At 42.4% G+C, this 13,390-nt stretch overlaps 1 protein-coding gene across 1 annotated transcript in view; it reads right to left on the reverse strand.

Annotated features, from left to right (window-relative positions):
* Positions 1-13,390, reverse strand: part of SLC26A4 (solute carrier family 26 member 4) — a 48,377-nt gene that overhangs the window by 11,229 nt on the left and 23,758 nt on the right. The window contains exons 10-15 of the mRNA XM_065883884.1: positions 9,573-9,650; positions 9,336-9,431; positions 8,093-8,199; positions 5,784-5,853; positions 1,183-1,275; positions 168-263 (exon numbers count right to left, since the gene is read on the reverse strand). Of these exons, the coding sequence (XP_065739956.1) occupies positions 168-263; positions 1,183-1,275; positions 5,784-5,853; positions 8,093-8,199; positions 9,336-9,431; positions 9,573-9,650 (540 nt within the window). The remainder of the gene's footprint in view (positions 1-167; positions 264-1,182; positions 1,276-5,783; positions 5,854-8,092; positions 8,200-9,335; positions 9,432-9,572; positions 9,651-13,390) is intronic.

Consider the following 13,390-nt stretch of genomic DNA (forward strand, 5'->3'; position numbering starts at 1 on the left):
CCTCGCTCCTAAAAGAACAACTCAGCTGTTCTCCATTATACATATGTCATCTGCTTGTACACATCTGGGTACCAAAGAGGATATATTTAACTTTAGACAGTCTAACTGCTTTTATTTCATCTGAGAAATGAGAGAATTTCAGAGGGGAAAGAATGATGTTGCCTCACCTTTGTTGCTCTTAATTGCCCTTTTTTGATGAGTTTCTGTATTTTCCTCAGTGCTTTCAACCTCTTATTATACACTCTAATGGCATCAAATCCAACCTTTGGAAAAAAATGTCAAGTTAGTTAAAATGTCTGGTTCCTGATGCTCATTAATGGCAATTTTTATCTGAAAAGGCTATTTCTCAAGTGGTATTATTCGCTGACGTATCCTGCCAGAAAGGAAATTCTGAGGTCCGATGGAGGTCTCCACTACCGGGCCACCCTAACCCACCCACCCAGTGACTCAGGGAAGGCAGTAGCATATTGAAGACTCCAAGACAAAAAAAAAAAAAAAAAAAAAAGCAAAAAACAACCTTTTTAGCTTTAAGTCTGTGTTTTCCAAATTTGCTTGACATGACAAAGCCCTTGTTGTTGCAGAGTCTATGAACATTCCTTTGAACTTCAGGAAAACACTGATCTAGAGGCAAACTCCAACTTCGAAGCATAGCATGGAATTCAAGACCAGAATTTCCTGCTTATCTATTCCGCTTATACTTTTTAGCCTTTATTCCAACTGCCCCCCTCCCCCACCCCCTGCCCAATACACATTCCCACATTTTCCTCTCAGCTCATATAGCTCCCAAACACCTGCCATAATCTCCTTCCTTCTGCCCAACTGCCACGCAAAGCTTGATCAGTCCACCTAACTCGGATGACTCCCTTCCATGAAATCTTAACACTTACTGTCTATACTACTTACTTGGAACTTACTCAAAGTCTGCCTGGAGACATCTCTAGTGGTTTTGTCCAGCATAGTTATTGCTACCTGAATTTTAACATATGTGTTATTATCGTTTGTTCCTATTCCCAAATAGATTAAAAGTTATTTGAGGGCAAGGATGTTATAATTCTTAATGCCCTGTACAAAGGGAACAGAGTATAGGACCTTATGCCCACGTTTGAGCCCCTTAAATACCTGTAGAATGAATGAAGTCTCAAAGGAAGTTAGGAACTAGATTTCTAGGGATAAAATACTTACTGTGGACTTGATACATTTTTTTAAACCATCAACATTGCCGTAAAAAATAGGACTAGAAAATCTCAGAATCTTCACTCCTTCAGGTTCTTCAATCTAGCATTAAAAAAAAATTTTTTTTCTGAGGTTAATCATTTCATGCCTTAAATACTCAGTTAAGCTTTTGGCTATTCAGCTAGGAGCTGACTGACAATTGATCAGAGAAGCTGGGCAGCAGTCCTCAACTTTCCTCTAACAGGAGTTTGTTCTTTTTCTAGTTCCTTTGGGTGTAAAGTTAGATTGTTTATTTGAGATTTTTCTTGTTTCCTGTGGTAGGCCTGAATTGCTATGAACTTCCCTCTTAGAACTTTTGCTGCATCCCACAGATTTTGGAATGTTGTATTTCCATTTTCACTTGTCTTAAGGTAATCTTTTATTTCCCCTTTGATTTCTTCATTGACCCATTGTTTGTTCATAGCATGTTGTTTAATCTCTATGTATTTGTCATTTTTTTCAGTTTTCTTCTTGTAATTGATTTCTAGTTTAACATCATAGTGGTCAGAAAAGATGTTTAATATGATTTCAATGTTCTTAAACGGGTTGGACTTGTTTTGTGACCTAGCCTAACATATTATCTATCCTGGAGAATGTTTCATGTGCACGTGGGAAGAATGTGTATTCTGCTGCTTTTGGATGGAATTTTTATACTTTAAGTTTAAAGAAATCCCTTTAACATTTTTGTAAAGCCGGTTTAGTGGTGATTAACTCCTTTAGCTTTTGCTTGTCTGGAAAACACTTTATCTCTTCTTCAATTCTGAATGACAACCTTGCCAGGTAGAGTTTTCTTGGTTGGAAGTTTTGTCCTTTCAGCACTCTGAATATATTATGCAACTTCCTTCTGGCCTGCAAAGTTTCTGCTAAAAAATCAGCTGATAATCTTATGGGGGTTCCTTTATACGTAACAAGTTATTTTTCTCTTGCTGTCTTTAAGGTTCTCTATCTTTAACTTTTGACATTTTATTTATAATGTCTTGATATAGATCTCTTTGGGTTCATCTTATTTAGAAACCTCTGTGTTTCCTGGACCTGAATGTTTCCTTCCCCAGTTTAGGGACATTTTCAGCCATTATTTCTTCAAACAGGTTCTCTGCCCCTTTCTGTCTCTCTCTTTTCCTTCTGGGACTCCTAAATGTGAATGTTATTCTGCTTGGTGTTGTCCCATAGGTCCCTTAAGCCATCCTCACTTTTTAAAATTCTGTTTTCTTTTTGCTGTTCTGCTTGGGTCAGTTCCAGTGTCCTGTCTTCTAGGTTGCTGATCCATTCTTCTGCTTCATCTAGTCTGCTGTTGAACCCCTCTAGTGTATTTTTCAGTTCAGTTAGTGTATTCTTCAGCTCTTGACTTCTGTTAGGTACTTTTCTTATTATATTTTCTATCTCTGTGTTGAACTACTCACTGTGGTCATCCATTCTACTCCAGAATTCATTGAGCACCTTTATAACCATTACTTTGAACACTTTATCAGGTACATTACTTATCTGTTTCATTAAAGTCTCCTTCTGAAATTTTGTCTTGTACTTTCATTGGGAACATATTCCTCTGTTTCTTCCTCATTTTGCTTGATTCTCTACGTTTGTTTCTATGTGTTAGGCAAAATGGCTACCTATTCTAGTCTTCTAGTCTTGAAGGACTGGCATATGTAGGAGATGAACCTTATTGTTCAGCCTTACCCTAGCTCCTGGGTGTCTCTCAAACCTTTGTGCTTGTCTAATTAGCCTGGTTTTTTTTTTTTTTTTAATTTTTATTTATTTATTCTTTGGCTGCATTGGGTCTTTGTTGCTGCGCGCGGGCTTTCTCTAGTTGCGGCAAGTGAGGGCTATCTTCGTTGTGGTGCACCGGCTTCTCATTGCTGTGGCTTCTCTTGTTGCGAAGCACGGGCTCTAGGCACGTGGGCTTCAGTAGTTGCGGCATGTGGGCTCAGTAGCTGTGGCTTGCGGGCTCAGTAGTTGTGGCTCATGGGCTTTAAAGCGCAGGCTCAGTAGTTGTGGCGCACGGGCTTAGTTGCTCCGCAGCATCTGGGATCTTCCCAGACCAGGGCTCGAACCCATGTCCCCTGCATTGGCAAGTGCATTCTTAACCACTGCACCACCAGGGAAGTCCCTAGCCTGGTTTAGTTTTGATAGGCCCCAGTTGTTGAGGGTGTGCCAAGACCTGTCAGTATTCCAAGGGGAGGGATCTCATTCAGCATCTAGTTTCAGGCTGATTGGAAGCCAGATCCTCAGGCAGCAGCTTTCAAAGTATGCAAATACATACAGTCTTGTGGAACCACAATTACTGACCTCAGGAGACTTGGAGGTGTCCCCTGGGCGATGGTTGCAAAAATTGGAGCTTCAGATGAACTCCTTTCTGGGAGGTACCACAAGCTGTGGCGAGGCCAAGGGAGGGTATGAGAATGATGTCTCCCCGCCTACACTGCCTGAGAGCATTTCTGTAGCCTCTATACGTGTGGCAAACCTGAAGCCTGTCACTCAGGTTAAAGCTCTAGGGTAAATAATGGGCCTTTTTCACAGGTGGACTGGGGTATGTTTTGTCTGCTATCTCTGTAGTACCCTGGGTGTGGTAGCCTGCCCAGAACTATCTTTCCAACTGTTACAGTCCTGGGGGGCCCAGGCATGCAAGGCCCTCGGGCCGCCAGGGCCAGGCAACCAAGGGGTGTTCCTTGTACAGACTGTGCTCACCTACCAGCTTTAGCATGGCTGCAGGAGAGTGCTGAGGGTAGGGCATGCTGCAGCTTTAGCGACGCAAGAGAAGAATGCTGGGAGCGGAGCAGACCTGTGGCTTTATCGAGGTTGTGCCTGGGTGCACCTGCCTACACTAGCAAGGTGTGGGGAGAGCGCAAAAATGACACTTGCCAGTGCCTCCATCCCTGAAGCAAGTCCCAAGTGGTCCTTGCCCCTCTGGCAGATGCTTTAAGATTAGCAAATGAATCTCCTTCATATATAGTCCAGGGACTTTCAAACTGCTGCCTTCGTGCTGGGTCCCAGGATGAGTGAGCCCACATGTGAGCCCCTCCAAAGGAGTATCTCACACTCCCACAGTCCCCTCGGGGCCCCTGAAAGTAAGCCCTATTGGTTTCCAAAACCAGACATTTTGGGGGCCTCGACGCTTTGGTGCAGGTCCCAAGGGATGTGGAGTACAAACCCCTTGCTCCTCAGGGAGTAGCTCCAAACTTAGGACATTCCTCCCTCTTGTGGGATGCGGAGCCAGGGGTGGGTTTTGGCGAGACTGCATCCCTGCCTCTCCTACTTGTTTCGATGTGACCCTTTTATCCCTTGTTGTGGAGGAGCTGTTCAGCTAGTTATCAGTTCTTTTTCAGACAGAATTATTCCATATGTAGCTGTAGATTTGGTGTGTCCATAGGAGGAGGTGAGTTCAGAATCTTCCTGTTCCAGAATCCATCTTGGACCGCCCCCTTGAATTTTCTTTCTTTCTCTACTTTTTCATGTTTGTTCCTTCTGGTGGTCACTAAGCACTCTTATTTGCAGGGAACATAAGCCCATCAGTGGAATGTTTATTTTCTTCGTTTTTTATTTTCTGTATTATATATTATTTCTTCCAATTCCAAGGATAGAGAAAAACGTCAAATAAGGTTCTTTGTGACAGAGAACATGAACGTCTCTTCTTAGAATTGAATGAAGAAAATCTTACAGGGATTTCAGACAGCGTCATAGAGGATAAGGATAACATAGCAGAGAAAGAGAAATTTTTTTCTTCTTGCTGCTTGAAAAATTGCTGTTAACATCTTCGCTTTCAGCAGTGTTACTGTAGTGTTTCTAGGTGTGGATTTTTGTGTGTACATTAATTGAGTTCAGTGGGCATTTTGGATTTGTACATTGTGGTTTTCCTCAAATTTGGGAAAGCTTTGATACTTATTCAATATTTTGTCTTTTTTTTTTTCCCTCTTCTTCTCTTTTGGGGATGTTGTTACAACATATGTTTTATTTTGTCCTAGAGGTCTCTGAGGTGCTGTCTTTTTTTTTTTTTTTAGTTATAATTGACATATTAGTTTCAGGTGTACAACCTGATATTTGTATACACTGCAAAATGATCACTACAATAAGTCTAGTTAACATCTGTCACCATACATAGTTACAGAATTTTTTGTGTGATGAGAACTTTTAAGATCTACTCTCTTAGGAACTTTCAAATATGGAATACAGTATTATTAACTATGGTCTTCACATGTACATTACATTCCCATGATCTACTTATTTATAACTGGAAGTTTGTGTCTTTTGACACCCTTCACTCAGAGGAATAGAATTTTGGTTCAACTTCTGGAAATAATTGAATTGCCTATTTTAAAAAAATTTCCCGGAACAATGGTTTGACATTAAAATGACATTTTAACTAGCATGGACAAAATTCACATAAGCCTAGGATATCAGAGGGCACATTGGATTGAAAGTTTTCCTGACACCCCCCAGTGGACTTCTGGACTTTCCCAACAGAAGTAGCCTCCCTTTTTCGCTACCTTATCCCTAACGTACTGAAAGAGAAATATGCAACCCCTGAAAATCCAGCTTAGCAAACCCAAGTCCAGCCAATGTCTCACAAAGGCACTTACGTTTTTGTAATTCTTTGTGCTTTTGTAGATGTCTGTGCTAGGGATACTTCCAAGGCTGTTCCATGAGGGACTGAAAGAAGAAAAATTAAGGTCAGGATTTTTTGGAACAGGCATATTTTGGAATAAAAAGTTAGAAGAAATTACAGATACTAAAGAGCCCATAATTTGGGTGTTTTTGGACTCTGTCTTTATCACAGATGACATTTTCCGGTAGCTAAAAGTGAACAGCCGGTGTTTGTGTAGGATTCGGGGAGAAGAAGGAAGTGTGCCTCATTTCTGATGCCTGCAAGAAGTAATGAGCATCATACTTTCATATGTGTACGACTTTATAGGATAAGCAAAGAGCTTTCACACATGTTAAATCTTATTTGAGCCCTACCATAACCCTGAAAGATCAGCAGTATTATCCTCAGTTTTACTGGTGAGTAGACTGTTTAGAGAAGTTCAAAAAGGCCCTGGAGGGAAGAGGAGCACAGCCTCTATCTTTAACCCATGGGTCTTCGTTGCCTGGCGTGGTGCCTAGAACTTACTTGTGAGTTATAGCAACTTTCTGATGAAGTATGGAGAGTCTGCACTGATCAAATTAGTATAATTTCATAGAAATAGGAGCCTGGGAGGACCAGACATGAGTCCCTCCCATCCACCAGACTGTTGATTTCCTGTGTCTGATGCAATCCCATAAATTCCATGATTCTTCAAGTGTGACTAGGGACATATGCTAAATACAATTCCTGAAGAAAGAGTGTCTGTTTAGGGTCTTCTCAGCAATGTGGTCTCTGGATCAGCCTTATAATTACTGGAAATTAAATACTGTGGAGGATACTGCTTTTTGTTGGCTCAAAGCCTCGTTACCAAATCTGCAGCTAAACGGTGCCACCGATTTTCCTCAGCTTGCTGTGCAGTGCTGATTTTTAACTTAAACCTTAGAAACTGTACAGTCTTTCTCTACAAAACCCTTCTCCCCCAGTCACACTCACACAAGTAAAAGTAAACACGGAGGCATCCAGGGCACAAAACTCTCTTCCAAGGAGAGTTTCTGAGGTGTTTCCCAGTAGCACACTGGGTACTTTGGACGCTTGTGAACTCTTTCGGGCCCTTGGGCAACCATTTAAGGGTGCTGAGGCAGTAAACACAAGCCTTTGGGCAGGCTCTAACATGCCAGGGGAGGGACGGAGGGAGGGAAGGAGAATTGGTTGGTGGAACGGGAAAGGTGGACTTATGCTAAGCTGAAGACATTCGTGTTGAGGTTTCCCCAGGTTTTGTATTCCTTCATGGCCCAAGTGCAGGCAAAGAAGGGACCAGACGTCTGGGAAGATAACAGAAGTTTTGAGGAAGGAGAGAAGCACGCTTCTGCTCTCTGTTCAGACAATTCCATAGACCCAGAAGGGCATCTACCAAAGACCTCTCAAGGGTCAAAACAAGGGAATTCCCTGGCGGTCCAGTGGTTAGGACTCCGCACTCTCACTGCCGAGGGCCTGTGTACCCCCAGTTGGGGAACTAAGATCCCGCCAACCTCGCGGCCAGAAAAAAGATTTTTTTTAATAAAAAAATTTTTTTTAAGTCAAAACAAAACAAATGAAAAAACATACACCTTTCGGCTGCCTCACAGATTGTTTTCCATTACTGTGAACTGTGTCTTTGCTGCTTTCACTCTGCAGAGGACCTAATTATGTCTACTTCGCATAATTGGTATGGCTTATTGGGTACATACCTTATTTGGTAGATTTGAATGAATTTTGGCTACAGTCAACTGTTTTAAAGTCTCTTGTTCTGGGTTGTTACATAATTTCTGGGTTACTAGCTTCAAAAGAAAATGAGCTACAATATATTTAGCAGCTGTCTGGGCCCAAGGCTTGGGCCCAGTGCCTCTCAGACATCATCTCATTTTAAAAAGAAACTACACAGCAACTTCAGTCTTTTGCTGAATCATGTACCTTTTAGTCTTACCATGACTTGGAGGAGAGCATAGCAGTAGACCATGTGAATAAGTGCATAGATTTTGGGGTGAGATCTGGGTTCAAATCCTGTCTCTGCCACTGACTAGCTGATCTTGGGGAAGGTTCTTAACCTTTCTGAGCTTCAGTTATCTTACTAGAATGAGGAGAGTAAAACCTATTCACAGGGTTTTTTTGAAGACTAAATATGATAATGTGTGTAAAGCACCGTACGCTTAATTTGTAGAAGCACTCAATATATAGTAACTATTATGAAAGGGAGTGCTTTTATTGTATTTATCACAATAAAGAAATATAAAAAATCTCAGGGTGTGTTGTCCTGTTTATCGATAACCTGGATCTTATATTACTCACAACTGAACTCTCAGGACCACAGTCAGGAATCCAAATATAAGGCCAGCTAGTAAACCGAGGTCCAGCCCCAGAATGATGGATGCTACGCACGTAAACACCCAGATAACCTAGGAAAACATGGAAATGAAAGGAATTATGTTAATTCATCAGGTACCATCAGGTGAGCAATTACCTGTAAAAATAAGATCAATTGTCCACGAACAAATTACAGCGTTGTAAAATATTCTGACTTCATTGCACACTTTAAGTGGAAGTGGAAATTGCCCTTTCCAGTAAAGGCCAGCTGTTCCATTTAAATATTCTTAAATTTAATTTTTGCATATTGACATGGTTCAAAATAAAATTAGTATTAAAAAGGTGTGCAGTGGGACTTCTCTGGCAGTCCAGTGGTTAAGACTCTGCACTTCCACTGCAGGGGCCAGGGGTTTGATCACTGGTAGGGGAACTAAGATCTGGCGTGCTGCGTGGCACGGCCAAAAAGAAAAAAAAAGTGTGCAGTGAAAAATCTCGGTTGTAACTCTCTCCTTTCTCCATCCATTCCCAACGACGCTCCTTTCTTGTGTCCTCGTTTATTTCTGTGTGTGTACACACATGTGCACACTTTTCTCCAGCATTTCTTTTGGCAAATACAAGCAAATATGACTACAAAGCATATATTATTTTCCCTTCTTTTGGTGTGTTATACACACTCTTCCATTTTGCACTGGTCTCTTTTTACTTCACAATTTGTCTTGGAGATCTTTCCATATAGATATATAGGGAGTTTTCCCATTCTTTTTATCTGTTCTGGTTTAAATTAGGGCAGAACTCTGAAGGGTTTAGCTTCTTTTTTTTTTTCTTCTAACAATCCCTCAGAAGACTTGTAAAGGTTACTTTAATCAAAATTATAATCAACGTGGGGTTTCGTATTTTGTTTTTGCTTTGTTTTTGTTTTGTTTGTCTTTCTAAATTAGAGGGTTTTTAAAAAATTTGTTTGTTTTTTGGTTTTAGAAGGCCAAGGGTATACGAAGGAGCTCATATGGGATTCTTGCCGGAAATGAATCTTCCCAGAGATACAGGACCTTCACAAATCACAGCTCATGTGGAAGACTTCCCAGCTTTGGCTTATCCACAAAATTCTAATTTCTGCTCTGATTCCCAAAATGCAAGTAAGACTTAGGAGATAAGGGGATGTAATAATATGGCAAGAAGCATATAAGAAGCAATTCTTATTTCAGAGAAAAATGGATGGTAAGTGACTTACAGCATCAGTCTTATTCTGCCTCCACAGACGAGGAATGTCACACACCTGCATAAACATCCCCTTCAGGTTGGCGATTACAACAGCTGCCAAGACCGACTGCCAAGAGAGACAGGGAAGGCTGAGTTATTCAGGGGAATGGTTTTCCATGTGATGACTTCTAAATCCCCTGTTACTTCTCAGGTGGCAGTGCAGTGAAGGGGAAGTATGTAATCGGTGTGGCGAGAAGCAGTGTTATACCTTTTGCAAGGGTTCCAACAACTTCCCCAGGGCAACGATGGCGATCATCACAATCCCAGCCGAGATCATGCCGGCAACCTGAAAGACATACGTGTCCCGTAACCAGGGTCCGTCCTGCCCCCTCTGGACGTGTGCTTGCTGGACACATGCGTGCAAGAGCCTGTTCATGGGCACACGTGACACTTCCCAACTTCCCACCTTCTGCTCAATACTGTTGAGACAAGTGAGAATTATTTGCGAAAACCATACATTTAGTAGCTACGGCAGAGAAATTAAAGAAAATGTGGACCCTGAGTCTGCTAGAGTAAAGCCTGGATTGCACTTGGATACACTGCAGACATATACTTTTGGTGTCAATTCAAGAGGACAGACTTCTAGTTGTTTGCCATTCGAGGAAACAGGGCCCATCCCCCTTCCCGGACAACAGATCCTTGTAATGTTCTTGGGAAATAAATTCTCATAGCACATAACTGATTCTGCTGCATTATTGAGTCAGCAACCTGATAACAATTCAGATAACACTTTGTATACATGGTTGCTATGATAATCTCAGAGAAAATAAATTTACCAGTCTTTCTGCAGATTCAGAATGCCACACGAGCCTGCTGAGTGGTGGGACCACGTCTCCCGCATCCTCCCACAGCTGCACGGATGCAGGCTCAGAGCTTTGCCCCACAAGCAGCCCGAGTGAGGGTGGGCAGTAGTAGAAGTCAAGGAAGCTTCAGAAACTTTACCTTCGCTGGCAAAAAAGCTCTCCTAAGGTCCGTAACTAGTTAGGAGAGAGGCTGAGGGGGTGGGGACTACTCTCTGTTGTGATTAGATGACCAGTGGGTTCTCTGCTGAGACAGCTGGGGCCTGGCCGAACAGAAGCCTAGTAGCTCTGAAACAAAGGAGAGAAGGAGACAGGGAGCCAGAAGCAAAGCGACCAGAGAGGAGGCAGCAGAGAAGGTTGCCCTGGGCCCAAGTACTGCCTAGTGCAAGATGTTTGCCTTCAAGGAGACACATAAAGCCAATAGAAATTAAAAGTCTGAAAACTTAAGGAAATTTCATATCCACGCTCATTCACTCCAGCTGGCAAATTGCTCAGTCATGTTCAGAGGATACTTAGGCCAGACTGAGGCGATATTATGCATATGACATACAGAAAAGTCTGCTCTGTCCAGCCAGATCCCCTTTCTAGGCAATTTGTTATCCCCCAGCACCACACCTCCGGGTTCCCAGTACCTTGGTCAGCTTTCCCCTCTCCTATCTAAGCAGAGAAGCTGGTATCCTTCCTCCCTCCTTCCCTCCTTTCCTTCCTTCCTTTCTTCTACGCAATTACTTAACCAACATTCATTGTCTATCACGAGCCACATGCATCTCACTGTGGACGTACGGCTCTGTGAATTGGTGAGAGGGATGGAGATTTGGGGACAGGGATCACAGCCAGCTGCCCAACTCATGCCAGGAGGGTGGCCACCTACTCACTGAGGATAGGAAATAATTAGCCTACGATTATGGAGACCAAGACTAATTTTGGTTACTATTTTAAAATCTGTGAGGGAACCCATTGCTTGTACTTAATTTATAAAGGAAAATTACTTATTTTGCAGGAAATGCCGTAGATTTCACATCTATGAGCAGATTCAGTTACTAGAGAATTAATTCTTCTCTTAAGTGAGAGGGTAACCAGAGCTAGGGAATAGTTTGTCATCAGAATTACTTTTTCATTAATCAGTAGGAGTCAGATGGGGGTGAGGGAAAGAACAGGTTGCAACGTTGAGCTCTTCTACAATCTGTAGATGTGTTGCGAACAGTTGATGTCCACTAATACTTATGATTCATTCAGCAAATACATGCCGGGTGCTTCTTATGTGTCAGGTACAACATATGTATCATAGGTACTAAGGCACTACTCTTACCTTGAGAAGTTAATGACCGGAACCATCAACATTTACAAGTGAGTGCCAGGATTTTATAAACAATTTCTTATTTAATCCTCACAACATCCCTATGAGGCGGATACAATTATTATCCCCATTGCATAGATGCGGAAACTGAGGCTCCAACATGAAAAAAAACATGAGAAGACACACAACAGGAGAAGACTTGCCAGTTTAGTTGGTCACAAGTCCCTGGATTTCAGTCCAGACACTTAGACTTTTAATCCCAGAACTTAGTGTACATTTCAGTAATTAAATATCAAGTTATTTCTCTGCTTGCTTCATTCTTCAGTACTGAAATCCTGGCATCCTTCATTCCTAAATATAATACACGCCAGTGTGTGGCAGGGGGTATTAGCTTACCAGAACACCATTATCCCCAAAGCCTCTGCCAAGGAATCACTTTACATGGGCATTCTTAGGAGGGGAGGGGAGGATGGACGGGACTGTGCCCATTTCAGTCTGGAAGTAACAGCAGAGAATGGACATCAGCACTTGGGGATATGCCTGCACCCACTTACAGCCATGTGCCCTGGAGAGCTTGTCAGGGCCCCATCTCCAGTGGAAGCAGCAGAAAATTTCACTGCTGACAGCTACCCCCTGAACCGCAGGTACAGCTCTGGCAATCACCTCCAACCTCTTCCCCTTGACCACAGATCTCTGGTTATGCTTCCTGTTTGAGGCTGTATTGTTTTATTTGCTCTCACAAAGCTGGAAATGTTTGCAGAAAAAAGCAAAGAAAACTCAATTTTAAACAGAAAAATTCTGAAAATTTAGACTAAATTTTTGTTGAACGGGAGTCAAGAAATTGGAAGAGGCCAGTTCTTCTGACCCTGTCACCAAGATCCTTTATAAATGGTAAAGGAGCATCATGGGCACCTTGGGGACAGTTCAGGCTCCCCCTGGGCAACTTCCTTGTTGGAGTCTTTCATTTTGTCAGTTTCTCTCTTTTGTACTTATTTGTAAGTGCCTCTACCTTAAAAAACCCTATTTGAACACTCTGTGTGTGTGTGTATGTGTGTGTGTGTGTGTGTGTGTGTGTGTGTTACCCTATTCACTTTGGATTTGTTGTTCTCCTTTATAGTCTCAATGTACTTTTCACTCTTAAATAATAGTTCTTTCTGTACTGGGATGAGAAAACTCTTCAGGCATAACAGAAACACAATTCCTGAGCTGCCCCTCACCCCCATCTACTTGGTTTGGCTTAGCTGACTCATGTCCTGCTGGAAAGAATGGTCAGAGAAGAGCTCCTGAGCTTTCTAGCCCATTAAAGGAGGAGTTTTCCAGAGATTAACTTGGATGCTGGTTTGGGGGACGGCAACAACTTAAAAACCACATTTAAAAGGCAAGATGAGGGCTTCCCTGGTGGCGCAGTGGTTGAGTGTCTGCCTGCCGAGGCAGGGGACACGGGTTCGTTCCCCGGTCCAAGAAGATCCCACATGCCGCGGAGCGGCTAGGCCCATGAGCCATGGCCGCTGAGCCTGTGCGTCCAGAGTCTGTGCTCCGCAACGGGAGAGGCCACGACAGTGAGTGGCCTGCGTACCGAAAAAAAAAAAAAAAAAAAAATAGGCAAGATGAAACCCACATTCAGAACTTTAGGAACAAAAGTCTTGCTCAGGAAGAAATGCCAAAATGTTACAACAAAAATATCCTTGGCTAGCAAACTTGTTCTCTGGGACCCAACGCCTCTGGACGAAGCTCCTGATCCTTGTAAAGGAAATGTAAATAGACAGCTTTTCATTTTCCTGAAAATAGAATAACTCACTAAGCCACAAAGTGCTCTTACTAGGCCTTCTCTATCCCCAGATAACAAATTGGTAAAAATCAGCATTCTTCATGACTGATTCCTTGTCAACTGTTATCGTCCCTGGAAAAGAAGTAAGTGGAGCTATCTAC

The sequence above is a fragment of the Phocoena phocoena genome, chromosome 9 (genome assembly GCF_963924675.1).
Source record: "Phocoena phocoena chromosome 9, mPhoPho1.1, whole genome shotgun sequence".
Lineage (NCBI taxonomy): Eukaryota > Metazoa > Chordata > Mammalia > Artiodactyla > Phocoenidae > Phocoena > Phocoena phocoena.